This window comes from Chiloscyllium plagiosum, unplaced genomic scaffold, assembly GCF_037043375.1.
Source record: "Chiloscyllium plagiosum isolate Xiang-an unplaced genomic scaffold, Cpla_swu_hap1 HiC_scaffold_3, whole genome shotgun sequence".
Lineage (NCBI taxonomy): Eukaryota > Metazoa > Chordata > Chondrichthyes > Orectolobiformes > Hemiscylliidae > Chiloscyllium > Chiloscyllium plagiosum.
The window spans coordinates 35,482,365-35,508,663 of NW_028270141.1; the positions used below are offsets into that span (position 1 = coordinate 35,482,365).

Below are 26,299 nucleotides of genomic sequence, written 5' to 3' on the forward strand. Positions count from 1 at the left end.
GGGTCAGTCAGCTCCTGACCCAATTACTGCTTTGGTTCAAACATGGGCAAAACAGGTGAATTCAAGAGGTGAAGTGAGAGCGATAGTCCTCGACATCAAGGCTCCAATCAATCAAGTCTGCCATCAAAGAGCTCTAGCAAAACCAAAATCACAGGAATGAGGAAGCCATTTCTCCGCTGGTTAGAGACACACCTGGCACAAAGGAAGATGGTTGTGATTGGTACAAATCAGTTGTCTCAGCAGGAGTTCCTCAGGGTAATGACCTTGATCCAACTATCTTTAACTGCTTCATTAACAACCTTCCCTCCATCATAAAATCAGGAGGGGGATGTTCAGCACCATTCGCATGTAAATATTCAAATGCAACAAGATCTGGACAACAGCCAGGCTTCGGCTGACAACTGTTAACTAACATTTCTGCCACACAATGCCAGGGAATAACCATCTCCATATAAGAAATGTCTTGATATTCATGGTATTACCAAAATTAAATCAGGCATGACATTACCATTGACCAGAAACTCAACTAGACTCACCATATCAATACGGTGGCTTCAAGAGGAGGTTAGAGGCTAGGAATACTGCAGCAAATAACTAACCTTCTGACTCCCTAAAGCTTGCACCCTATCTACAGACACAGTCAGGTGTGCGATGAAATACTCTCCACTTGCCTGGATGGGTGCAACTGCAATAGTACTCAAGCAGCTTGACCTCACTTAGGACAAAGCAAACCACATGACTGGCACTATACCCATTCTCTCCACCACTGACACTCTGTAGTACACATTGATGCTATCAACAAGATGAACTGCAGAAATCCAGCAACTATCATTCAACAACACCTTCCAAAACCACACCCATCACGAAGAACAAGGGTAACAGATACATGGGAACACCACTACTTGCCAGTTCCCCTCCAAGCCACTCATCATCCTGACTTCAATGCGTTTCTCACTTTATCCAATTTCACTGGGTCAAAATCCCGGAATTCCTTCAATAATGGCAGTGTGGGTCTACCAACAGCACATGAACTTCAGCAGTTCAAGACAGTAACTCGCCATCACCTTCCAAAGGGCAACTTGGGAATGGCAATAAAATGATGGCCAACCAGTGATGCCCATGACTCAAGAGTGAATATAAAGAAATGTCTAAGATATTGCTTTATGGATTCAAATTACAAAAGCCAACAAAAATGTCATAAGTTTTCCTATGACAGCAACTATCTTTCCAAGAGTAAAAGGAATTACTCTTTTCAAAGTCTACAGGATGTCACAGTTTATGTAATTGCCCTTGAGTTTCTAATTCTACCTGCGCCAGACAGATGCAGAATGGATGCAATTAATGTTCAGTGAGGAAAGATGACTCATCTGGTTTCCATTGATCTGCTCAAAAGTACGGACAGACAACATTAGGGTGCCGGATTAGTGGTGCTGGAAAAGCACAGCAGTTCAGGCAGCATCCGAGGATGCTAATCCAGAATCTGGTTTCCAGCATCTGCAGTCATTGTTTTTATCTAACATTAGGGTGCTGTTTCACTGTCAGTCCTAGAATAGTTTATACCACAGAAGGCTATCATAGAATATAGTACAGCAAACATTTTATTAACTTGCCCCTTTGGAACCAGGAGTGTGCAGGTTGATCAAGAGATCCACATAATCAATGTAAACACAAACTAAGTAATAGAAACTTAATGCAGGACTACATACATCACTGTTATACTTTATTTATACCATAAATCACAAATAATAATGCAACTTTGCCTTAAATAATACTTAGCAGCAGGGCGTCTTCTCATTCATACCCTCAACTAACTATTCAGACATCACCGAGATTGCGATAATATCACAAATGTCTCATATTTCAGGTACAGAAATTTTGCCAGTTTATCAAGACTGCTGGATCATAAGGTGCCGGTTAAACGAAGTTTGCTGTACCCATACTGACCTTCTGATAAGACAATTGCTTAAGGTGGTTTTTGAAAAGGTTGAAGACAAGATTGTTTACTCTCAATGATAAATAGTTAAGCAGCTCTTAAAAAGATTTGGATATTTTGCTAGTTGAGATATACGACAATCTGAAATTGCATATCTATAGAACAAGAACAGTACAACACCGGTACGGGCCGTTCAGCCCACAATTATGCATCAAACATAACAACAAATTAAACAAATCCCTTCAGCCTATCCTTGGTCCATATTCCTCCGTTCCTTGTATATTCATATGCTTATCTAAAAGTTCCCTAAACACCCCCACCGTTTCCACCTCCACCACCACACCTGACAAAACGTTCCAGACTCCTACCACTCTGTTTAAAAAAAACTATGTCCTCTGAACTTTGTTCCTCTCACCTTAAATGCATGTTCCCCCGGGTGAGACATTTCAACTCTGGGGAAAAAGGAAAACAGGATTCTGACCATCAAGCCTACCTATACATCTCATAATTTTATGGATGTTATCCTGTATCCCCTCAGTCTCCGCCACTCCTGAGAAAACCACCTGAGTTTTTCTAGCCTCTCCTTAGAACTCATACCCTGTAATCCAGGCACCATCCTTGTAAATCTATTCTGTACCCTCTCCAAATCCTTCCTGTAATGTGTCAACCAGAAGTGAACATAGCACTCTACACGTGGCCTCACCAAAGTCTTATAAAGCCACAAAACGATATCCTGACTCTTGCAGTCAATCCCCTAACCAATAAAGGCAAGCATGCCATATACCTTCTTTACCACACAATGTACTTGCGTGGTCACTTTCAGTGAACTATGGACTTGAACCCCAAGATCCCTCTGTACATCTATGCTGTTCAACTCCACTGATCTTTGTATTACCTGCAAACTTACTAACCCATCCATCTACATTTTCATCCAAGTTATTTACATATAATCACAAACAGAAGTCGCAGTACAGATCCCACCAGAAGTCACGAACCTCCAGCCAGCAAAAGACCCTTCCACCATTACCCTCTGCCTTCTATGGGCATGCCAACTCCGAATCCAAGCGGCCAAATCACCATGGACCCCATTCATTTTAATCTTCTGGATGAGTCTACCAAGAGGGACCTTGCTGAATGGAATGTTAGTTTATACAGAGAAAAATTGAGAAACATGCTTACTTCAGTTTCAGCTTCTGGAAAAATTAAATGGCGCCAATATAAAAGTGAATCACAACTGACATTTTGTTAAGATATTACAAGCAAGACATATATCCTCCCATCACCAAGCCAAAATGCTGCCAAAAGTGAGCGAGTATCACAAAAGGTTTTAATAAAACAGCCCAAAATTTCTAGGGATCTTCAGATGCATGCAACTTTAGAACGTGTACTTACTAACAGTAATATGAATATTGTGCATTGTATATTGTAGGCAACTGTATTTTGAAATTACTGGAGCTTTGAATCAATAACAATTTCCCTGAAAAATAATACATAGGAGCGAACATAATGTAACTTCGGTACCTGCATTGCTGATGGGAAGAGTTCCTCCAACCACCCCTGAAGGTTTACTGGAAAGATTAGAATTGGCCCAGGGACTGCGTGCGTTGAAATCTTTACCTGCATTGGCAAGTGGGGTGCTCTTGGCATTTATTCCTACCGGATCAGAAAGACCACTATTATTAAAATTATTATTATTATTAAAATTATAATGTAAAAATGAAAGACAAAAAATACTTTTTTAAATTTTAAAATTAAGATTATTTTAAATGCCTTCAGCTTATCCAGTTACTGTAATTTTAACTGAAGTTTTATTTTGTCCAATCTCTATTTCTCCTACTCAACAATAACTTTATTGTTCCCTAGAGAAAAATGTTTTCAGTTGATTGTTATGACACAGCAGTGAGCCCCTCTGTTAATTAAACCAAACACCCAGAAAAGCTCACCTCACCTTGTAATCTGTTAAAATATGAGTGACACAGAGAATTCACAAATTCCACTTTCTAAGAAAAAAATATCAATTTATTTTTTAACTCGAAAAGTGAACATTAAACAACAACTAATCACAATTTTAGGCCCCTATTCCTCTTAAGTGCTTATTACCTGCCTCCAACTCTATAACAAAATGCTGTGCCAATAAGACACTTATTAAAATTGCATTAACTTAATTTCAAAACTATACAGCCGCTGTTGTCATCTTCCAACTGACGAGTCCTATGGGTTGTCTTCTTGCTTTTTACTGTGGCTATGTTTCATACGAAAATGTACCTTTGATAGAGAATGTTTCCTAATTTCTTGGAGAGCAAGATGTTAGATCTCCAGGATTTTGTGTTTCGATGGCAGTTGCTCTCCTTCCAATTTTCAAAATGTCTGCATTTTATAACCCCAACATCAGATTGTCTCATTGGTTCGATGTTGGCAAAACAATAGATTCAAACTCGCTTGAGTTTTGGTATCCTGGGATAGAACTTAAACTGATCGGTTTAGTTCGAATTGCTGTCAAAACAGCAACCAAAACTCAAGTTTCATTTCACAGCCAAATGTTACATTTTTTCAATTTTACAGTACACTCTGGGACTGCCATCTACTCATATATACAGGTGCTTATAAGCTCTCAGTTCAGAACAGCATTCACTCTCTCAAAGGTGCAGTGAAATTAAAAGGAATACTGGAAAGATAAATCAGAAAATAGCAACTACATGATGCAAAACATAGGGTTTAAGCCCAAAAGATTTGATGAAAATCAAAAGGAGAGCATGATAATTGTGAATTAGAAGATTAATAGCAAATTGAAACAAGAGAGGTGGTATGGATAATGTGATATAAATAGATTACTCACTCTACTAGTTGTTAATATTGCAATTGCTATTTACATAAACATATGCAACTTAAACCTGCTTGAAGCTCATACTACTCTTTAGCCCTACTAACGAAATACTCTTTGCTTAATTTAAACAACTTTTTTTGTTACGAACCTGGTAGATACCGGGATTGTTTCAGATAGTGATACTTGGCTGAAGAAGCTCTAGATGCACTTGTATCTGGAAGAGGCATTATAATGGCTGTAGGCATATTGCTGCTGTTTGATTTACCACTTGAAGAGAAATCTAAAAGGTTTCCCATTCTGTAACGGATGCATATCAAATTATTTAAAAATTAAGAAAAATTTGAAAATGACACTTAATTATAATAATGGCCTTCTTACTTAAACTGTGATTCCTGACTTGGTCGTTTTTTATCATTTAAATGTGCATTTTTAGTCGGAGAGCTAGATGCTAAATCCCCTGAATCACTCCAGTTGTTGAAATCTTTCAAAATTACATTATTCCATCGTCGAGCACTGCCTTTTGGCTGTGTGCTGCTGCTGCTGCTGCATATACTTTCCTCTGTCTTGTTCACTTTCTGCAATAATAGAAGAAAAATAGTGTATGTTAGATGGGCTTTAGATTAGTTTCACAGGTCAGCACAACATCGAGGGCAAAAGGTTCTCTGTTCATCAGGTATTAAAACAAATGTTCAAAGTTAAATTGTAACAAACAACATTTTTCACTGGAAATCTTGAAAAACAACTGATGATATAGAACTACTAACATTGTAACATAGCCCAAGAATCTTCAGAGATATGGTCAAACAAAATAACATTGTATTAGCGAGTTCTGAGTAGATTTGTAGGTCAGATTGAGGTTCTGGGTGTAAGTTTGCTCGCCGAGCTGGAAGGTTCATTTGAAAATGAACGAGCAAACAAGCAAACTTACATCCATAACATTGTATGATGATTTGGAGCTGCCCGGCTCTCAGGGCAACTCCATACAACCCTGTCACAGTAGACGCTGCAAGACGTGTCAGAGCATGGACATAGATACCACCATTACGCGTGGGGACACCTCCCACCTTGTTCATGGCAGGTACTCATGTTACTCAGCCAATGTTGTCTATCTTATACGTTGCAGGCAAGGATACCCGGAGGCATGGTACATTGGGGAAACCGAGCAAAGGCTACGACAACGGATGAATGGGCACTGCACAACAATCAACAGACAGGAGGGTTCCCTCCCAGTTGGGGAACACTTCAGTGGTCCAGGACATTCAGCCTCGGTCCTTCGGGTGACCATCCTCCAAGGTGGACTTCGGGACAGGCAGCAGAGAAAAGTGGCCAAGCAGAGGCTGATAGCTAAGTTCGGTACCCTCGGGGAGGGCCTCAACCGGGACCTTGGGTTCATGTCACATTACAGGTGATCACCATTGCACTATACACACACACAGATACTCCTACACATACACACAGAGGCACTCCTATACACACATACACATGGACACGCATACACACAGACGCGCACACAAACACCCACACACACCCTTACAGATACACACACTCCCACACTCAGACATGCACTCCCTCACAGACTTAAGACACTCTGCACTCACTACACACATACACATACACTTTCTCACACTCACAACCCCCACCCCAGACAGACACACACACACGAACACACACGCACAGACAGACAGACAAAGACCCACATGCACACATATATTTTGTGGGGTGAATTTGTACTTGCAGGGTTACATTGTACTTTGCTCAAATTCTGTATGCATTCATGTAGAACTCGGAGCTCAAAAACTGCATGAATTTATGTAAAACTCTGTTATCTCACTTTTTAGATTAGAATCAATCTAAACATCATGGCATAGACAGCGAACACAGAGGGCCAACACCTTCAACATATTGTCGAGCTATCACCATTGTGAACAGCTAACCTGAGAATGCAACTTTTTAAATAAAAGGTATTGTGATTTACACATGAAAGAAGTGAAACTATCACTGTATTCTAACAGATGAAAGGCTTAACAGACAATCAATTTTTCAATGTATAATTTCAGTTACATCACACTGTAAATTTTTGCTATAAATTCTGCGTTAGGATTGAGCCCTCCACTATCACCTGATGAAGGAGCGTCGCTCCGAAAGCTAGTGTGCTTCCAATTAAACCTGTTGGACTATAACCTGGTGTCGTGTGATTTTTAACATTGTATGATGAAACATAGATGAAGACAGAGAACAAGGGATTGAAAGCCAGGACAGGAGGCATAGAGTTTGTACACCATGGGAAGACATCCTTCGTGTCCTTGTCAGTCATCAAACATTCAACTATTCTAACCCTATTTTCCAACACTTGGCCCAGATTTGTACATGGTCATCTCAGGCGTTTGACCAAAGAGGTTTTAAATACAGTCATACAGTTATACAGCATGGAAACAGAACTTGCTGTCCATCTCGTCAATGCCAACTATGTTCCCAAACTAAACTAGTTCCACTTGCCTGTGTTTGGCCCAAATCCCTCCAAATCTTTCCTTTACAAAGATCTTTTAAACGTTATAACTGCACTTGTATCCACCACTTCTTCTGGCAGTTCATTCCACACACAAACCACCTTGTGCATGAAAAAACGTTTTCCCCCTTGTTCTTTTTAAATCTTTCTCCTCTCATCATAAAAAAAGGTCCCTGGTTTTTGAACTCTCCAATCTTTGGGAAAAGACCTTTGTTATTCACCTTATCTATGCCCCTCATGATTTTATAAAATTCTAGAAAGTCAATCCTCAACCTCCTATGCTCCAGTGAAAAATGTCCCAGCCTATCTTTATGACTCAAACACTCCATTTACGGCAACATCCTGGTAATTCATTTCTGACCCTCTCCAATTTAATAAAAACCTTCCTACGACAGGGTGACCAGACTGCACACATTGAAGAGGCCTCACCAATGTGCAGTACAACCTCAACATGATATCCTAACTTCTATTCTCAAAGGTCTGAGCAATGAAGGTAAACGTGCTAAACGCTTTATAAACTACTGTGTCACAAATTTCAAATAATAATGTATTTGAACTCCTGAATCTCTCTGTTCTACAATACCACAACATGGCTCTACCATGAATTGTATAAGTATTGCCCTTGTTTGTTTCACCAAAATGCAATACCTTGCATTTATCCAAATTAAACTCCATCTGCCACTCCTCAGCCCATTGTTGCAATTGATCAAGATCGCTTTGCAATCTTAGATAACCTTCTTCACTGTCCACTACACCAATTTTGGTGTCATCCACAAACTGACTAACCATACCCCCTATATTCTCATTAAAATAAATAATTTGGATGACAAAGTTTCGAGCCTCTTCCCCCCCCACCCCCTTTTTATGAAGCGAGTTCCAGATACCCACAACATTTTGGATAAAAAAAAACCTTTTCCTCAATTTCCCTTAAAACCTCCTGTTTCTTTCCTTTTGGGTGAGATTTCTGGTTACTGACCCCTCTATTAAAGAGAGCAGATTTCTCCCTTGTATATACTATCTTTTCCACTCACAACTTAGTATACCTCAATCAGATCATCCCTCAGCCTTCAAAGCTCCAAGGAAAACAATCTCAGCCTATTTTGATTCTCCTTATAGCAGAATTGCTCCAGCTAAGGCAATATCCTGGTAAATCTCTTCTGCACCCTCTCTAGTGCAAGCACATCTTTCTTATAGCATAGCAACCAACACTTCACACTGCACTCAATCTGTGGCCTAACAAATGTTATACAACTTCCATCATAACCTTCTTGCTCGTGTATGCAAGGCCTTGACTAATAAAGGCAAGTACCTCATATGCCTTTTTAACTATCTTATCAATGCAGGATCTATGGGCATGCACATCAAGGTCCCATTGATCGTCTGTGCTTCCAATGGTCCTACCATTCATTTGCCTTATTAGCCCTCTCAAAATGTATAGGAAAGCAAATTCAAAGCATGGTCCCTTATATCACCAATTGTACAGCTGTTATGTGAACAGGGAATGAACAAGAGAACAGAGTTGGAAAAACAGAGAAAGTTAGGGATGAGTAGCTAAGAAATGCACACAAGTATGTGATTTTAAACTGAAGAACAGCATTCAATAGTTGAATTTTGAGATAAAGTTTCATAAGAAAATAGCCTTAAGGAAGGCTTGGAGGTAGGAAATGTGATGGATATGGAAGCAAGAAGTCTTAATGATAGAAGACATGGGCCAGATGGTCAAATCACAGCTGGACAGAATCTCAAGATTGTTAACAGTCTAGTTCAACCAGAGACACTGAGCAGAAAAGAACTGAATCAGTTAAAAAAGCTAAGAAAATTGTGAAGTTAAAGACTATAGTTATGGCATCTCATCCAAAACTGGCTGACAGATTACCTGTCAACTGGCACAAGGGAGCATCAAGAGATATAGCAGACAATTAACACTGAGTGCTTACAGCATACGTATAAACATTCATACAGGGATTCAATGATGACAGCAAGTGAAAAAGTAGTTAACAACTTGAGCACAATGATGTCACTGATTGCATCTAACATAGTATAAAGAATAAAATGCATCATAGCAAGTAGACAAATATGAAACTGTGATTAGGACTGCAATGTTTGCAATTTCAATTAAAATAAAAAGTCCTCAGATTAACAACCTTCTCTTGAAAAGTGGACATTGCACGTCTCTCAAATGGTGCTGTATTTCAAAGAATATTTACTGATTCAATTTTAATCTTTTAAGTTATGCTATAATATCGCATATAACAAATGCACCTTAGTTCAAATAATCCATCACAAAAATGCTTGTGGTGCTTAAAATGGAGTACGATGCCATCACAGCAACCTAACAAGGCTTGCACTTTGAACTTGCACTTTAAAAAATGTGATAAAGAAATAATCAAACATTATCCCTTTTAATTCCCGTAAAAGACGGATTGTAAATAAAACTTGAAAATCTGATTTCATTTTAATTGTAATTGGTCTAATCATACATATTTAATTTTGAAATATCATATTTTCAACTTAATGTTGACATTAGAATTGTGTAAAATTCCTAAACACCAAAAATCTTCAGGAGCGAGCCCACAAACCAAGAACAGATTTACAAAAAGAGTGCAGTTCAAAAACTTTACTCCAGAATATAGCATACTTTGGGTCATAGGTCCATTTATGCTATGATCGCTATTTGTATTGTGTAAAACTATGATAAAAAAATGATCAGATACATCTCTAGCACTAAACAGATAATGGCAAATTCACCACAACAAAATTTTTTTTAAATTAAATGCATAAAATCCAACCTGAGATATTCTGGTATTTATTGAAGGAAGATTTTGATGGGGTTTCTCTTGTTCACCTTGGTTTTCTCTTTCAAGTGAAACAGGTGCTGGATCTGTTTGCCTCGCACATAATTGATGCTGAGAGGACGTAATTTGTTGAAGTGGCCTTGAAGGCGGGTGAGGATGATGCTGAGGTGGGGGCTGAGGTGGAGGCACAGGCTTCAACTGATTAACTGAATGTTTGTACTGTGTTTCTCTTTGCTGCCTTCCATATTCTTGTACTTGCTGAGGAGTTCCCAAAGCTTGACCAACATGGAAATAGGGATAACGTAGTGCCTACAAATGCAAAGGAGTGGACAAGGTCATTATGAATGCTTACCAATGATGACTCAATCGGTAAATTATGCAATATACCAAAACCAGAAAGGTAGATTATTAAATCTTTAATATAGATAGTTAGATGATGCAAGCAAATTGTCACATTCAGTGATGCTTCTCAATTTATACTCATTTGGAACTGCTTCATCTCATCTGGAAGGATTTAGCTGTGATGGTGCTTTGATCTGAGTAGTTCAATGGATGGCCAGTTTCTAAGTTTGCTAAGAAAGGGACATCCTTTTCAATCTCACCATGTCCCAATCTACAGAGTTATGATCAATACATGAGAACAGAAGTCACATCAGCCAAGTTCCTACAACACCACTCATACGGAATTAAAAAAATTAAACTGTCTTATTTCAAAATAACTAAACAATGTAGCAAAAACTATTCTGCAATCAAATGAGAGAACCTGCTACTAAAAAAGGGCGTACATACAAAATTTGAACAATAGCAAAGACTTCAGCTACATGAATAGCTACTCTTGGTTGCTATAAAGCTTTATAGGTAAACTCAAGCTTAAATGTAGGAAAATGTATCAAATGAATTGCCATTTACTCTAGCACTTTCAAAAGCTACACAGAAAATCAGCAATCAATACCAATAACGTTCGAAAACACAGCAGTCAAAAGAAATATCAACTCCACATACAGGTTCATTAATATTAAACCACACAATGATGTCACAATTCTAACTCATGCTATAACTGGCCAAGTTAGATTCTGGTTTGATAGATCATTTTTTGTTTTGTTTTAGTTTAACAAGGTGATCTCTCACTGAAACATAAACACCCAATGTTGCCGATTTGGTTTCAACAATAAAACTAATACTTATAAAGCAATGAAAATGAAGTTAAAATAGAACAGACAAAACAAATGAACAGATACACAATATGCCTTTTAAAAATGCTGAAACATCAGAAATATACTCCCATTAATTCCAAACTAACTCCTTGACAAGTTAATCATTGATCCTTTCAACACAGAAAAAATGTCACTAATTCAAATTTAAAAATCCAAACTTACAAATATTAAAATATACACAATCTCTGTCTACATCACAACTGAAAACATTGAATTTTTAATCTGAAACACATATAGCAATTCGATTGGTGACAAGTATGCTTGCATAACAGGTTACATTTATTAATCTTCAAAAAATGGCATATAACACAGAATTCCTTTGGATCGACAATTAAATGGAAAATACCAATTTCAAACTGGATTGAGCAGCTTGAACTTGTAATGGATGTATGTTGTCAATTCTATGCAGTGCAGAGTAGAGGATACGAGGACAAAAAGGCAAAGTATTAACTACTATTGGAGAAAGCTAATAAAACCGAATTACAGACCCAATCTTTCATTTTGCTTTTGAAAACATGATCCCTGAGCGCTTTCCTGTGGAAAATTCAGGAGAAAATGCAAAACTTCAAAATCTGAGTGTGAATACATTTTCATAGATTCAAAGAATCCTTACAGTGTTGCATGAAGCCATTCAGCCAATTGAGTCCGCACTGACCCACCACCAGACCCTAGCCCCGTAACCTCAAATAGGGTTTTTGCCATGGTTAATTCATTCAACTGCACATCCCTGGAATGTGGGAGAAAACCCACACAGACATGGGGAGAATGTTTGTGTGGAGTTTGCACAGTCCCCAAGGCTGGAATCAAACCCAGGTCACAGGCAGCAGTGCTAACCACTATGCCACTGGGAGACCATTTTCGGAAAGGAGGAGAAAAGCAAATTAAACGTAAATAGAATTCAAACTTTGTGCAAATCGATGTTAATGGTGGCAGTACAAGGAGAAGACGCGATATAAAAGACAGTTATTGTACTTAAAGTTGTAAAATACAAAATCAAAAATGTGATACTGAGCATGAAAAAGGCCTCAATTGAGCAGGTCAAGTTAAGTGGATAGTTTTGTATGTGTTTTCGGAAAGTTATAAACAGAAAAACAAAGGAGGCTTAGATTCATGAGAATGTTAGAAACGTTACAAACTCCCAATTTTAGAGAGAGAAAGACTCGAGAAGGTCAAATTATATGGTGGAAAAACTTAAGGACAATTCTAATTTGAAGTCTTTGATTTGAACATAAAGGGATTTAAAGTCAAGGGCAAAGGACTGTCTAAACTGATCCAGCATCAGGATAACAAAGATCACAAGTTTATTAAAGTTGACCAGAAAGCATTCTCTGCCACAAACTGCTGCTAAGCAGAATTGATAAGTTATTTATAATTGCGGGAGATTTATTGAAAGTTAATATTGAAGACTAAGGGAGCAAGAAGGACACATAAGGATTAAACTGCATAGAGTCAGAGATGGACAGCATGGAAACAGACCCTTCAGTCCAACCCGTCAATGCCGACCAGATATCCCAACCCAATCTAGACACACCTGCCAGCATCCGGCCCATATCCCTCCAAACCCTTCCTATCCATATACCCATCCAAATGCCTCTTAAATGTTGCAATTGTTCCAGCCTCCACCACTTCCTCTGACAACTCATTCCATACACATACCACCCTCTGGGTGAAAAAGTTGCCCCTTAGTTCTCTTTTATATCTTTCCCCTTTCACCCTAAACCTATGCCCTCTAGTTCTGGACTCCCCAACCCCAGAGAAAAGACTTCGCCTATTTGCCCTATCCATGCCCCTCATAATTTTGTAAATCTCTATAAGGTCACCCCTCAGCCTCCGACGCTCCAGGAAAAACAGTCCCAGCCTGTTCAGCTTCTTCTGATAGTTCAAATCCTCCAAACCCTGGCAACATCCTTGTAAATCTTTTCGGAACCCTTTCAAATTTCACAACATCTTTCCGATAGGAAGGAGACCAGAATTGCATGCAATATTCCAACAGTGGCCAACAATGTCCTGTACAGCCGCAACATGACCTCCCAACTCCTGTACTCAATATTCTGACCAATAAAGGAAAGTATACCAAACACCTTCTTCACTATCCTATCTGCCTGCGACTCCACTTTCAAGGAGCTATGAACTTGCACTCCAAGGTCTCTTTGTTCAGCAACACTCCCTCGGACCTTACCATTAAGTGTATAAGTCCAGCTAAAATTTGCTTTCCCAAAATGCAGCACCTCGCATTTATCTGAATTAAACTCCATCTACCACTTCTCAGCCCACTGGCTCATCTGGTCAAGATCCTGTTGTAATCTGAGGTAACCCCCTTCACTATCCACGACACCTCCAATTTTGGTGTTATCTGCAAACTTACTAACTGTACCTCTTATGCTCGCATCCAAATCATTTGTGTAAATGACAAAAAGTAGAGAACCCATCACCTCTCCTAGTGGCACTCCACTGGTCACAGGCCTCCAGTCTGAAAAACAACCCTCCACCACCACCCTCTGTCTTCTACTTTTGAGCCAGTTCTGTATCCAAATGGCTAATTCTCCCTGTATCCCATGAGATCTAACCTTGCTAATCAGTCTCCCATGGGGAACCTTGTCGAACGCCTTACTAAAATCCATATAGATCACATCTACTGCTCTGCCCTCATCAATTCTCTTTGTTACTTCTTCAAAAAACTCAATCCAGTTTGTGAAACATGTTGACTATCTCTAATCAGTCCTTGCCTTTACAAATACATGTACATCCTATCCCTCAGGATTTCCTCCAACAACTAGCCCACCACCGATGTCAGGCTCACCGGTCCATAGTTCCCTGGGTTGTCCTTACCACCCTTCTTAAACAGTGGCACGTTTGCCAACCTCCAGTCTTCCGGCACTTCACCGTCGCTATTGATGATACAAATATCTCAGCAAGGGACCCAATCACTTCTCTAGCTTCCCACAGAGATCTAGGGTACATCTGATCAGGTCCTGGGGATTTATCCTCCTTTATGCATTTCAAGGCATCCAGCACTTCCTCCTCTGTAATATGGACATTTTTCAAGATGTCACCATCTATTTCCCTACAGTCTATATCTTCCATATCCTTTTCCACAGTAAATACTGATGCAAAATACTCGTTTAGTATCTCCCCCATTTTCTGCGGTTCCACACAAAGGCTGTCTTCCTGATTTTTGAGGTGCCCTATTCTCTCCCTAGTTACCCTTTAGTCCTTATATAGTTGTAAAAACCCTTTAGATTCTCCTTAACCTGATTTGCTAAAGCTATCTCATGTCCCCTTTTTGCCCTCCTGATTTCCCTCTTAAGTATACTCCTACTGCCTTTATATCTTCTAAGGATTCACTCGATCTATCCTGTCTATACCTTACATATGTTTCCTTCTTTTTCTTAACCAAACCCTCAATTTCTTTAGTCATCCAGTATTTCCTATACCTACCAGCTTTTCCTTTCATCCGAACAGGAATATACTTTCTCTGGATTCTTGTTATCTCATTTCTGAAGGCTTCCCATTTTCCAGCCGTCCCTTTACCTGCGAACATCTGCCTCCAATCAGCTTTTGAAAGTTCTTGCCTAATACTGTCAAAATTGGCCTTTCTCCAACTTAGAACTTCAAACTTTTAGATCTGATCTGTCCTTTTTCATCATTATTGTAAATCTAATTGAATTATGGTTGCTGGCCCCAAAGTGCTCCCCGACTGACACCTCACTCACCTGCCCTGCCTTATTTCCCAAGAGTAGGTCAAGTTTTGCACCTTCTCTAGTAGGTACATCCACATACTGAATCAGAAAATTGTCTGGCACACATTTAACAAATTCCTCTCCATCTAAACCCATAATACTATGGCAGTTTCAGTCTATGTTTGGAAAGTTAAAGTCCCCTACCATAACCACCCTATTATTCTTACATAGTTTATGGAGAAAAATCTAATGGCAGGTGTCAACATTTCTTTTTCTACCTGTGATGAAGCACTGAGTTACACAACGTACAGCACAGAAACAGGGCATTCGAGTGAATCGGTACGTGTGATGTTTTACTCCACAGATCTCCTCCCAACCTAATCTAATCCTAACAGTAAAACTACGAGAGTCTTGATCTCATGCCTTTACCATTTAGTTTTCAAAACAGTCACTGGATCCATCAACCATCTTTATTTGAGTAAGAGCCTATTTCAGCCTTTTGTGATTTGCGCAATCCCCCAGTTCTGTAATTATCCCTGAACCCTTCTGTTTTCAATGCTTCCATGTTATGAACATGAAGGCTAAAACAATGCACAGTTCACAAGTATGATGTAATCAGGGATTGTAACAAATTTAACATAATTTCTCTGCATTTCAGTGCTATGTCTCAAGAAATGAACCCCAATAAATTGTTCTTTTTAATAGATATTTTTATTAGAAATTTAACATTTTTACACGTTTACAAAAATAAACAAAACTCTCAAGTACAAACATTGATATACAATTAAATCTTAAATATATAATAGCCAAAATTTAACAAAAGAAAAATACCGAGAAAGAAAAAAAACTCAACTAAGTACTAATCTAACCTACAACTAACCAGAGTGTATATTTAAGTCTCTTACATTATTCAAATAAGAGAAAGAGAGAAAAAAAAACAAAAAAACAACGGATAACATAGAAATTGGATAGTGACATAATTGCTCGGAATGTGTTAACATCAAATATAACAAAACCCGTATTCGTGCGGGATTCCTCTCCCAAGGGGACCCGGACCAGCCAGGTTCGTAATCTCAATTAAATAAAAGCCCTTGTTAGGATAGCCGAAATATCTGTATTCATATAATTCAAGAAGGGCAGCCATATTTTAGAAAATAATTCGGTCTTTCGGTGCACCATATTTGTAAGGAAGTCAAGGGGAATACATTCCATAATTAATCTGGGCCAATTTGAAAGTCCAGGGGGCCCTCAGCCACCCAGTTTACCAAAATATTTTTCCTTGCACAGAAAGAGATAATAGAAAATAGTCTCTTCCCGTGCATATCCAGAGAGGGAAAGTTCGAAAAGCCCAAAAGGAGAGATACAGAGTCCACTTTAATTTCCGTTCCTAAAATTTCTGTCAGGGTACTTGCGACTTTAGTCCAGTATCTACGGATCTTATGACAGGTCCATAAGCAATGTACAAGAGTGCCCACCTCTACTTTACATTTGGGACACATTGGAGATGCTCCTACCTTAAATTTTGCCAATCTATCCAGTGCTACATGGGCCCTATGAAGTATCTTCAGCTGGATAGCCTGAGTTCTGTTACAGATGGTGATTCTTCTGGCGTTTTCTCAAATGTCATTCCACGTTTCTATAGAGATTTCTAGTCCCAATTCCTGATTCCATGTTTTAAGCAGATTATCCATATCTCCCGATACTTCATCATGTAGTAAATGATAAATAGTACTGACGGAAGATACCCCCACTGGTCGTAGGACACTACATTCTCTATTGGATTTATAAAGACTATCTAATAACGTAGTCTTCTTCTGTATATAGTCTCGAATTTGGAAGTATCGATAGAGGTCTCCATTAGGTACTCCGAATTTCTGACACAGCTGTTCAAAAGATATCAGGATCCCATCCTTAAATAGGTCCCCTAGACATGAGATACCCCTGGATCTCCAGAGTTTAAAAGTGGCATCTGTAAACCCCGGTTGGAATCCCCATGCTCCCATTATCGGCGCATAGGGGGATGTTTTATGTGAGTTGCCCTCAGTTTGCCGCATTATATTCCAAGCTTTAATTGTGTTTAGTATTATAGGGTTTTTACAGTGATCCGTAATGATTTTCCTCTTGTCTGAAAATAAAAGGTTAATAAGTGGGTATTTTACTTGAGAAGCCTCGATGTCCAGCCAGACTGATTGTGGATCAGACAAGACCCAATCAGCTATGTAACTTAATAGGGAACTTAACTGATATTTCCGAAAATCTGGGAAGTCCAATCCTCCCCTTGCCTGTGGAAGCTGGAGCTTCTTCAGCTTAATGAGGGGCCGTCTATGATTCAAGATAAAGGAACCCAACCGGCCATATAATTTACGTAGTGCCAGCCTCGGCAGCATCACTGGAAGCATTCTCATAGGATATAGGAGACAGGACAGGACATTCATCTTAATTAGTGCTATTCTACCCAGCCAAGAAATTGGAAGGTCTCCCCATCACTGGAGGTCCTGCCTTATTCTTTCCAGTAAATGCACAAAGTTAGTCTTGTATAACTGACCAAATACTGGGGTAATAAAAATGCCTAAATAGAAGAAACCCTCCAGGGACCAACGAAAGGGAAAATGGGATCCGAACACTAAGTGGGGTATCATAGCAAGGCCACCCATTGGCATAGCCTCTGATTTTGAGAAATTAATTTTATAGCCTGAGAATGCACTAAATGTATTAAATACTTGGATTAAGCGAGGTACGGATATCAGAGGATTACTGAGGAATAGAAGAACATTATTTGCATAAAGGGTAATTTTATGTTTACCTGTACCAATCCTCGGGGCTGTTATATTAGGATCAGCCCGTATAGCTTCTGCTAGTGGTTCAATTATTAGCGTAAATAACAATGGCGAGAGAGGACATCCCTGACGGCAGCCCCTACCCACACTGAAGCTATCCGAGCCTAATCCATTGGTAACCACAACTGCTTTGGGATCACCATACAATGTTGAGACCCATTTGGTAAACACCTTTCCAACGCCAAACCTTTCCAATATGTAAAACAAATAGGACCATTCAACCCTATCAAATGCCTTTTCTACTACTCCTGGTATCTTTCCCTAATGGCAGGCTTGAATCATATTCAAAACCCTTCTAATATTATTGGTTGACCTACAGCCCTTAATAAACCCCGTCTGATCCTCCTTTATGATATGTGGCAGTACCCTTTCTAGTCTCAATGCTAACCTTTTAGAAAGGATTTTAAAATTTACAATTAGCAAGGATACCGAGTAGGAGATGATCAAACCTCGCGCGTAAGCTTTGATGGTCTCCCACATCATTGATGGGTTGCTAGCCGTACCTAAATTAATTTCTAAAGAAGTTTTAAATTCTTGAGAGAAGTACTTTACAAGTTTACTATATTTCATTAGGAAGGGGTCCATACGCCAATGCCGAGGGGATGTCCCATTGTTCCTCGCCTTAGTTTCCATATACAGCAGCGTGGTCGGAAATTGCTATACTACCTATTTTACAGGATGATATGGAATTTTAAAAAATCAAGGGGGCAAAAAACATATCAATTCTGGTATGACATTTATGTGGATTGGAGTAAAAAGAAAAATCTCTGCCCTGTGGATGAAGACATCTCCATACATCTATTAATCCTAATTCTTTGTTCAGATCCACCAATTGTCTAGATCTGGGAGATACTCCTGCAGTACTCTTGGGCATCCTATCTATTTCCGGATCCATAATACAATTATAGGGGGAGATTTTAATTGTATGACGGGCACCAAGAGCCATCAATTTTGAGAAGGCTTCTGTTATAAAGGGGTGTGCCGGGGGGGGGGGGGGGGGGCCAGTACAAATTTAAAATCCCATATTCCTCTCCATTTATGAGGGCTTTAATCAGAATATATCGTCCAGATTCGTCTTTTATCTGATTTAGGATTTTGAAAGGGAAATTCTTCCGAACAAGAATAACAACTCCCCTACTTTTTGAGCTAAAAGAAGAAAAAAAGGCCTGATCAAATCCACCCTGTCGTAATTTCAGGTGTTCTTTATCTAACAGGTGGGTCTCCTGTAGGAGAGCTATATCAACTCTTTCTTTCTTAAGATTTGATAATATTTTCTTCCTTTTGACTGGCAAATTACTCCCCTTGACATTCCAGGTGCACCACTTAACCGACTGATCAACCATAATCATACGGGCAAATCCGAGACCCCTTGGGAGGGGAAACCCTATCCAGAACATCCCGAGCATAGAGTATATAAAATTTACAAAAATAAAGGCTCTCTAATACACTCACAACAGTATAATAAAAAACTATTTCTAAATAATAAAAAAAATATAAAACGTATTTAAATGGAGATTTTCCCCCTTGTTCCCAGGGGGTGTCACTTCCTTTCCAAAGGTCCATTGTATCCTCTCCCAACCAATGCCCCACCCTTGACCCAGGCGCTCCTTAATAGGATGAGGAGAATTCAGATATAATACAAAGCTAGAGTTAACAGTGAGCACCCTACCCCCACCCCTCCCCCACCCACACCAACACCTGGATATATATGGTAATGTTAATACCATGTATAAACATATATAACTATAAAATTACAATCTCAACAAATAATAATTAAATATAATAATACAAAATAACAAGGGAAAACAACCCCGCTCCAAGAGACAGAGGTAAAATAGAATAAGGTAACTACCTCCCCCCACCAACATTAACTAAACCCCCCGGCATATCCCCCCACCAACATTAACTAAAGCCCCCGGCATATATATATATTACACACACATACATACATAGAATAATAAAAAAAAACAACCCCAACGGGGGGGAGAAAATCATTAAATAGAGAACAGGTAAATAAATCCCTTTCCCCAACCCCCAAGATAATATTAAACAGTAAGGTAAGAAAAAAGAAAAAAGGGGGGGGGGGGGGGGGGGGATATAAACCGGGGTGGGGGAAAGGCAAACCAACATCCATTATCTCTTTCAATTTATCTAAGAGAGTCCAAAAATTCCTTAGCCTTTTCTGGCGATCCGAAGTTGTACACGGATCCTTCATGGTTAAAGCATAGCATCGCTGGGTAGCGTAAGGAGTACTGAATATTTAAGTCCCTTCAACACTTCTTCGCCTCATCGAATGCCTTCCTCTTTCGGACCAGAGCTGGGGAAAAGTCCTGAAATAACATGATATTGGATCCTTTATAGATCAAGGCTTGGGAATCTTTTCCAAGATTTCTAGAGGCTTCTCGGAGTATCTGCCTCTCCCTATAGCTCTGCAGCCGGAACAGGACCGGGCGGGGACACTGGTTCGAGCCGGGCCCGTGTATTGCGACCCGGTAGGCCCATTCTACCCTTACCTGGCCTGATCCAGCGTCCAGATTTAAAAGCTGTGGCAGCCACTGATCGAGAAACGCTGTAAGCTGGCCTGCCTTTTCCCATTTGGGAAGGCCCAGCAAACGAATATTTTTTCGACGACCTCGATTATTGAGGTCATCAATGTAATTCTCTAAGGTCCGGACTCGCTGTTCGAGAGTCCGGACCTGATCCACGGCCAATTGTGCTGTAGTTTCGGAAGTCGTGGCCTTTAGTTCCGCCCCTCCGACTCGACGCTCGATTTCCTTAATGTCTCAGTCGTGCTTTTGCAGCGCGGCCGAGAGTGAGTCCCATCGACTTCGGGATTCGTCAATAAAAGCGTCGATCTTCGCATCCAGTTTAGAGGTGATTTCCACAAGGCTCGCCACCGTAGGTAAGTCTCCCGGGGCGGCTGCAGATGCCTCTGCTGCAGCTGGAGAGGGTTGGGGAGGGGTTCCTGCTTGCTGAGAACTGCGGGCTCCCTTCCCTTTCGTCATTTTTACTAAAGATTAGATTGTTTAAATTTAACACTAAGCAATTAAATAAATTAAACAGCTATTTTAAATGATTTGGTGAGTGTGGTGGGGGTGGGTGGCCCACTTTGCCCAAGTCTTGGGAGGAGCACTATAGACTCAGATTTGCTGGGTCACCACCATCTTGGATCCCCCACAAATTGTTTTTAAAAATGTCCATACTAATGTTTCATGATTCTGAATTAGTGGTGCTGGAAGAGCACAGCAGTTCTTGAGTGGCTTTCTTCTGCTCCAATGTCTTATGGCACCCTCTGCAGTATGATTTGTGTGATTGCAGACTCGTGTTTTTTGCTCTTCTTCCTATCTAATCTAATTTTCCAAGCAGTATCGACCGTTTCAATCTTCTAAGAAAACACATGGCGACTCCACACTGAAGTAAATTAACCAATTACTAAAGAAAATGCAAGAATTACATGCAGAACTAGATAGATTTAATTCCATCACTTTATCAAAATACAAGTTTCACATGCAGACAAAAGAAATGAAAATGTACTCCTATCATTTCAACATGAGCTGGACAAATTCGATGATGTTTGATAAACCTAGTGAAATGAACTGAAAGAGCTCCTTCAGTTTTGCAAGGTTCAACTTTTTACCATTCCCTCAAGGTAACGACAAGTCAAACAACTTTATACAAGCATTAGTACTGAGTACTTAAAAACTGATCAACTGTACTTTCTTTAGTTGATTAAAAACTCACCTGGCTTGGAGTTGGTCGCTTTTTTGGGTCCCATTGAAGCATATCTCTCATGAGTTGAATAGCTTCACTACTTGCATTGGGAATCAAAGTCTTGAGGTTATTGGGGACACACTGAGGCCAACGGAAGTTCATGGCTGCTGCAAGCTGATAGCCTTCTGACCAATTATTCTAAGATGACAAATATAAAATTATCCGATGAAGTAAAAGCAGGGTAATTCACATTGTAAGAGCAAAATGTTACGTGAACAACACAAATTAAATTTTTCTTATATCCCATATTACAATTTCCAAACTCAATAGTGGCTGAAAGACTGATGGGAATAGTGGGTCCAAAGAACAAGCAGTAAACCAACATAAAAGCAAAATAGCGTATCTGAAATAATTTCAGGTAATTATGAATTTTAAAATCAAAATAGAAACCATTGGAAATAAAACCTGCATTCGGCTCAACAAGTGAGAGAGTTAATATTCAAGGTTGATAACCTTTAATCAGATTTGGAAAAAATTAGAGATGTAAACAGTTCTCAGCAGCTTCAACATCATTCAAGAAAATCATCACAATCCAGGACAAAGCAATCCACTTGAGTGGAATTCCATCCTCACTTTAAACAGAGTTCCTGAACCACTAACACAGTGGCAGCAATGTGCTCAGCAGGAACTCGACAAGGTTCCTTATCAGCCCCTTCCAAACTCTAAACACTTACCAACTAGAAGGACAGATATGTGAGAACATCACTTGCAAAATCCTAATTGACACACCAGTAGCCTTTGAACCATATTGTAATTCATAGTTTCTGGATCAAAATACTAGAATTCACTTTTTAAAACAGCCCTGCACCGTTCCTATACCACCTGGGTTTCTGTAGATCAACAAAGTGGCTCACCACTATCTTCTCAAGGGTAAATAGGATGGGCAACAAAAGCAGCCTAGCCAATGATGCTAAAATCCCATGAAAGAATGCACTATTAGTGAAGGAGAGTGGGAAAAAGATTAGGGGAGATCCAGGATAGTGAGGAGGGTAGATGAGACTAAATGACAAAAGTTAATTGTGTAAATCAAATTAAGCTACTATGAGCAAAGCAGAGAAGCAACAAGATATGCTTAGAGAAGATATGAATGATGATGAACAAAAATGAAAGAAGAAACCCAAAATAAAGCAAAGAATGAAACAAAAGGAGACAGACTATGATGCAACACCTGCCTTTTTAACACTTCACTGTCCCAGAATCTCAGAAATCCCTACAATGTGGAAACAGGCCCTTCAACCCAACGAGTCCACACCGATCATCCGAAGAGCAACCCACACAACCCGTTTCCCCCCCTACCCTATTATCCTACATTTACCCCTAACTAATGCACCTAACCTACACATCCTTGAACACTATGGGCAATTTAACATGGCCAATCCACCTAACCTGCGCATCTTTGGATTATAGGAGGAAACCAGAGCACCCGGAGGAAACCCATGCAGACACAGGGAGAGTGTACAAACTCCACACAGACAGTCGGTCCATGTCAAAAAGGCCTCAGGCACTGCCTGCTGATGAAAATGCAATTGATATGCAATTCATACATATGAACAAACAAATCAGGAGCATGAATGGATCATTCATCTCCTTGAGCATGCTTCACCATTCATGATGATCATGGTCAATCAAATTGTAACTTCAGATCTACATTCCTGCCTATCCCCAATAACCTTTCATCCCCTTGCTGAACAATGAGCTACTTACTTCTGCCCTAAACATATTCAAGAACTCTCTTCATGAAAGGTGATAAAAGCAGAGTTCTAAAGATTCATGACCCTCAGAGTGAAAAAAATTCATGCTATCCATTACAAAATTGGTGACTGCTGATTTTTTAAAAATAACCCTCGTTCCAGATTCTGCCAGAAGAGGAAACGTTCTTTATACAGATACCTTATTGAGATGCATGAGGATATTGTATTTTTCAATCTATTCACTCTTACTCTAAACTCCAACTGATATAAACCTAGCCCCTCAAGTTAATATCCTGTATTCACTGTTCATGATACTTCTCGACATTGGAGACCAAACCCAGATGTGAAACCACTTTGCAGAACACGGATTCAGTCCACAAATTGATCCCAAGTTTCTGGATGCTTAAAATTGCAATTTGCCGCTTTGATTCCATATTGACATTGATCACTGCAGCATTCCAATGGACAAGGTACAGAACTGCATACCTATTTGAATAGGTATTTTAAAGCCTTCCAGACTGTGTTGAACTTGCAGATCGTAAGTTTCTGCCACTTTTTTTTTTAAAGTTTCACTGGAGTTTTTTTTTGTTGCTTTCATATTTTTTCATCATTTAATCCTCCGGCCTTCCATCCAGAGACATTGCCTTTTACTCTCGCACTTCCCTTGACTGACACAAATTATTGCACTTCTAACTTTCACTTAATTCAGAACTTATTCCAGTTCAGCTGAAAAGCCATCAACCTGAAATATTATAAGTTTCCCTTAAAACAAATGCTGCCAGACCCAAATATTGCAACATTTACTCTTTTTAAAAGCAGCAAACAAATAAGAGAAGACCTGAGAGTATGTAACAGCAGTTAAAAAAGCAAGATGGGGGAAGCTATGGATAGATATGAAAACAAACATCATATTAAAGATAAATAAACAAATGGAACAACTGGAGACGTAATACAGGCCGTAGCCTATTGAATAGACCTGAGAAAGAAAGGACAAAAGCCCTGCATTTAGTCAATAAGTGGCTGTCACCATTGAAAATCATAGAAACTCTATGGTGTAGATGCAGGCTATATGGCTCATAGAGTCACACTGACTCTGAAGAGCATCCCACATGGATCCACCCAACATTCCCACCCCAACTCTCTGTAACCCTGCATATCTCTGTATACTATGGGCAATTTAGCACAGCCAGTCCACCTTACCCATGCATCTTTGGAATATGGGAGGAAACCAGGGCACTCTGAGAAATCTCATGCAGACACGGGGAGGAAACCCACGCAGAATATGCAAACTCCACAGACAGTCGCCAAGGGTGGAATTGAACCCAGGACCCTGGCGCTGTCAAACAGCACTACTAACTACTGAGCCACTGTCCTGCCCCATGGGGCATTGAACTGCCTCCAGGTAGTCAGATTCAGGTGAAAAGTCAAGAAGCCTTGACACTGGAAATGGGCGAGAGGACGTAAACTTGAAGTGAAGGGTTAAATAGCATGCAAATTTAGCTATCCTTGCAACCATAAGAGAATGGTTGCTGCAGTACAACACATAATACATTTAAAAAAAAAGCTAGTCACAATAAATACATGCTAGCTGTTTCCTTTTCCTTTACTGCACACAATTTAAACATATTGAAACCAAGTTAAAAAAAGTCTCAAAAGTGTGAACCAGCAAAACTTTTTTACAGAACTACACACATCTCCAAGGGTTTCCTTATCCCCAGTAACATTCAAGTTTGACATCAATCAAACACTATTACTTTATTATGTAAAGAATCAGATTGAAGAGAAATATTGACGACATATGCTGTGGGCATCAACATACAGTCACAGAGTTGTACAGCATGGAATCAGACACTTCGGTCCAACTGTCCATGCCAACCATATATCCTAAATTTATCTACATTGTAACTTTGCAATTAAAGTAAATGCAAGCACTTTGTTAATGTTTCACACCTTTTTAGGGGTTCCTAAAACTTGGCAAATTTTGAAAATCTCATCTATTTCACTGGAGCCAGGAAAGAGAGGTCTTAATGTGTAGAGTTCTGCCATAATACAACCAACAGCCCATACATCAATAGGAGAACTATAATTTGTTGAGCGCAGAAGGACTTCAGGTGCTCTGTACCTTTAAACAAAAAACAAAACAATTAGACAAGTCATAGAGGACATAACCTAATAAGGAAATACTATGTGATTACTATGATTTGTTCCTTCCCAAATTAAAATTTAATTCATTGGACATTTTGGCTCCTTTTGAAAAGCACTTACTCCACCTGCTGGTAAATACAAGGCCACTACTCATACACTTTTCTGATCTTCATGACAAAATCCTTTGGAATTAGTTTTAGAGAATCATTTAGAATCCAACAGATGAGAATGTGCAATAGAAACACAACAATTCCAGACTGCAAGTAGAAAAGTTCCAAGCATGCTTAAAATTACTATTTAAATTTACTTCCCAAAGTAGGGTGTCCAGAAATGGACAATAATCCAGATGAGGTAAAAACAATGACTGCAGATGCTGGAAACCAGATTCTGGATCAGTGGTGCTGGAAGAGCACAGCAATTCAGGCAGCATCCGAAGACAGGCTTTATTCCTGATGAAGGGCTTTTGCCCGAAACGTCGATTTTGCCTGTCTTCGGATGCTGCCTGAATTGCTGTGCTCTTCCAGCACCACTGATCCAGAATAATCCAGATGAGGTCCAACCAGGTATACAATAACACAGCTGCTGTTGTGCTGTCCTTATTTTCCATGTGCATTATTGATTCTTTCAACCCCAATAGTTTGCACAGATATACCCACAGGTTCCTCTGTTATTGCACTCCACAGACCTGTACTTTGAATTTTATATTGCCTTTCAGTTCAGTAGGAAAGACCAGGAATCACTTCAAGGTTCTAGAATAATACAATCCTCAGTGAAGAAAGAGTCCATTTGGCCTATCAAGTCTGCACCAAACATCCCAAGAGTTTCCCATCTAGACCCAGAACTCTCAACCTATCCCTTTAACCCCACATTTAACATGTTTAATCCACCGAGCGTGCAAATCCC

The 26,299-nt window shown here is 39.6% G+C and overlaps 1 protein-coding gene across 3 annotated transcripts in view; it reads right to left on the reverse strand.

Moving 5' to 3' along the window:
- LOC122542185 (serine/threonine-protein kinase ICK-like) overlaps positions 1-26,299 on the reverse strand; it is a 79,698-nt gene that overhangs the window by 15,384 nt on the left and 38,015 nt on the right. For 2 of the 3 annotated variants that reach the window (XM_087978384.1, XM_087978387.1), the window contains 6 exons: positions 25,202-25,373; positions 21,531-21,698; positions 10,053-10,367; positions 5,136-5,332; positions 4,906-5,054; positions 3,455-3,589 (listed from right to left, as the gene is read on the reverse strand). In XM_087978384.1, the coding sequence (XP_087834510.1) occupies positions 3,455-3,589; positions 4,906-5,054; positions 5,136-5,332; positions 10,053-10,367; positions 21,531-21,698; positions 25,202-25,373 (1,136 nt within the window). The remainder of the gene's footprint in view (positions 1-3,454; positions 3,590-4,905; positions 5,055-5,135; positions 5,333-10,052; positions 10,368-21,530; positions 21,699-25,201; positions 25,374-26,299) is intronic. The other variant, XM_043679648.2, reaches the window with a different exon arrangement.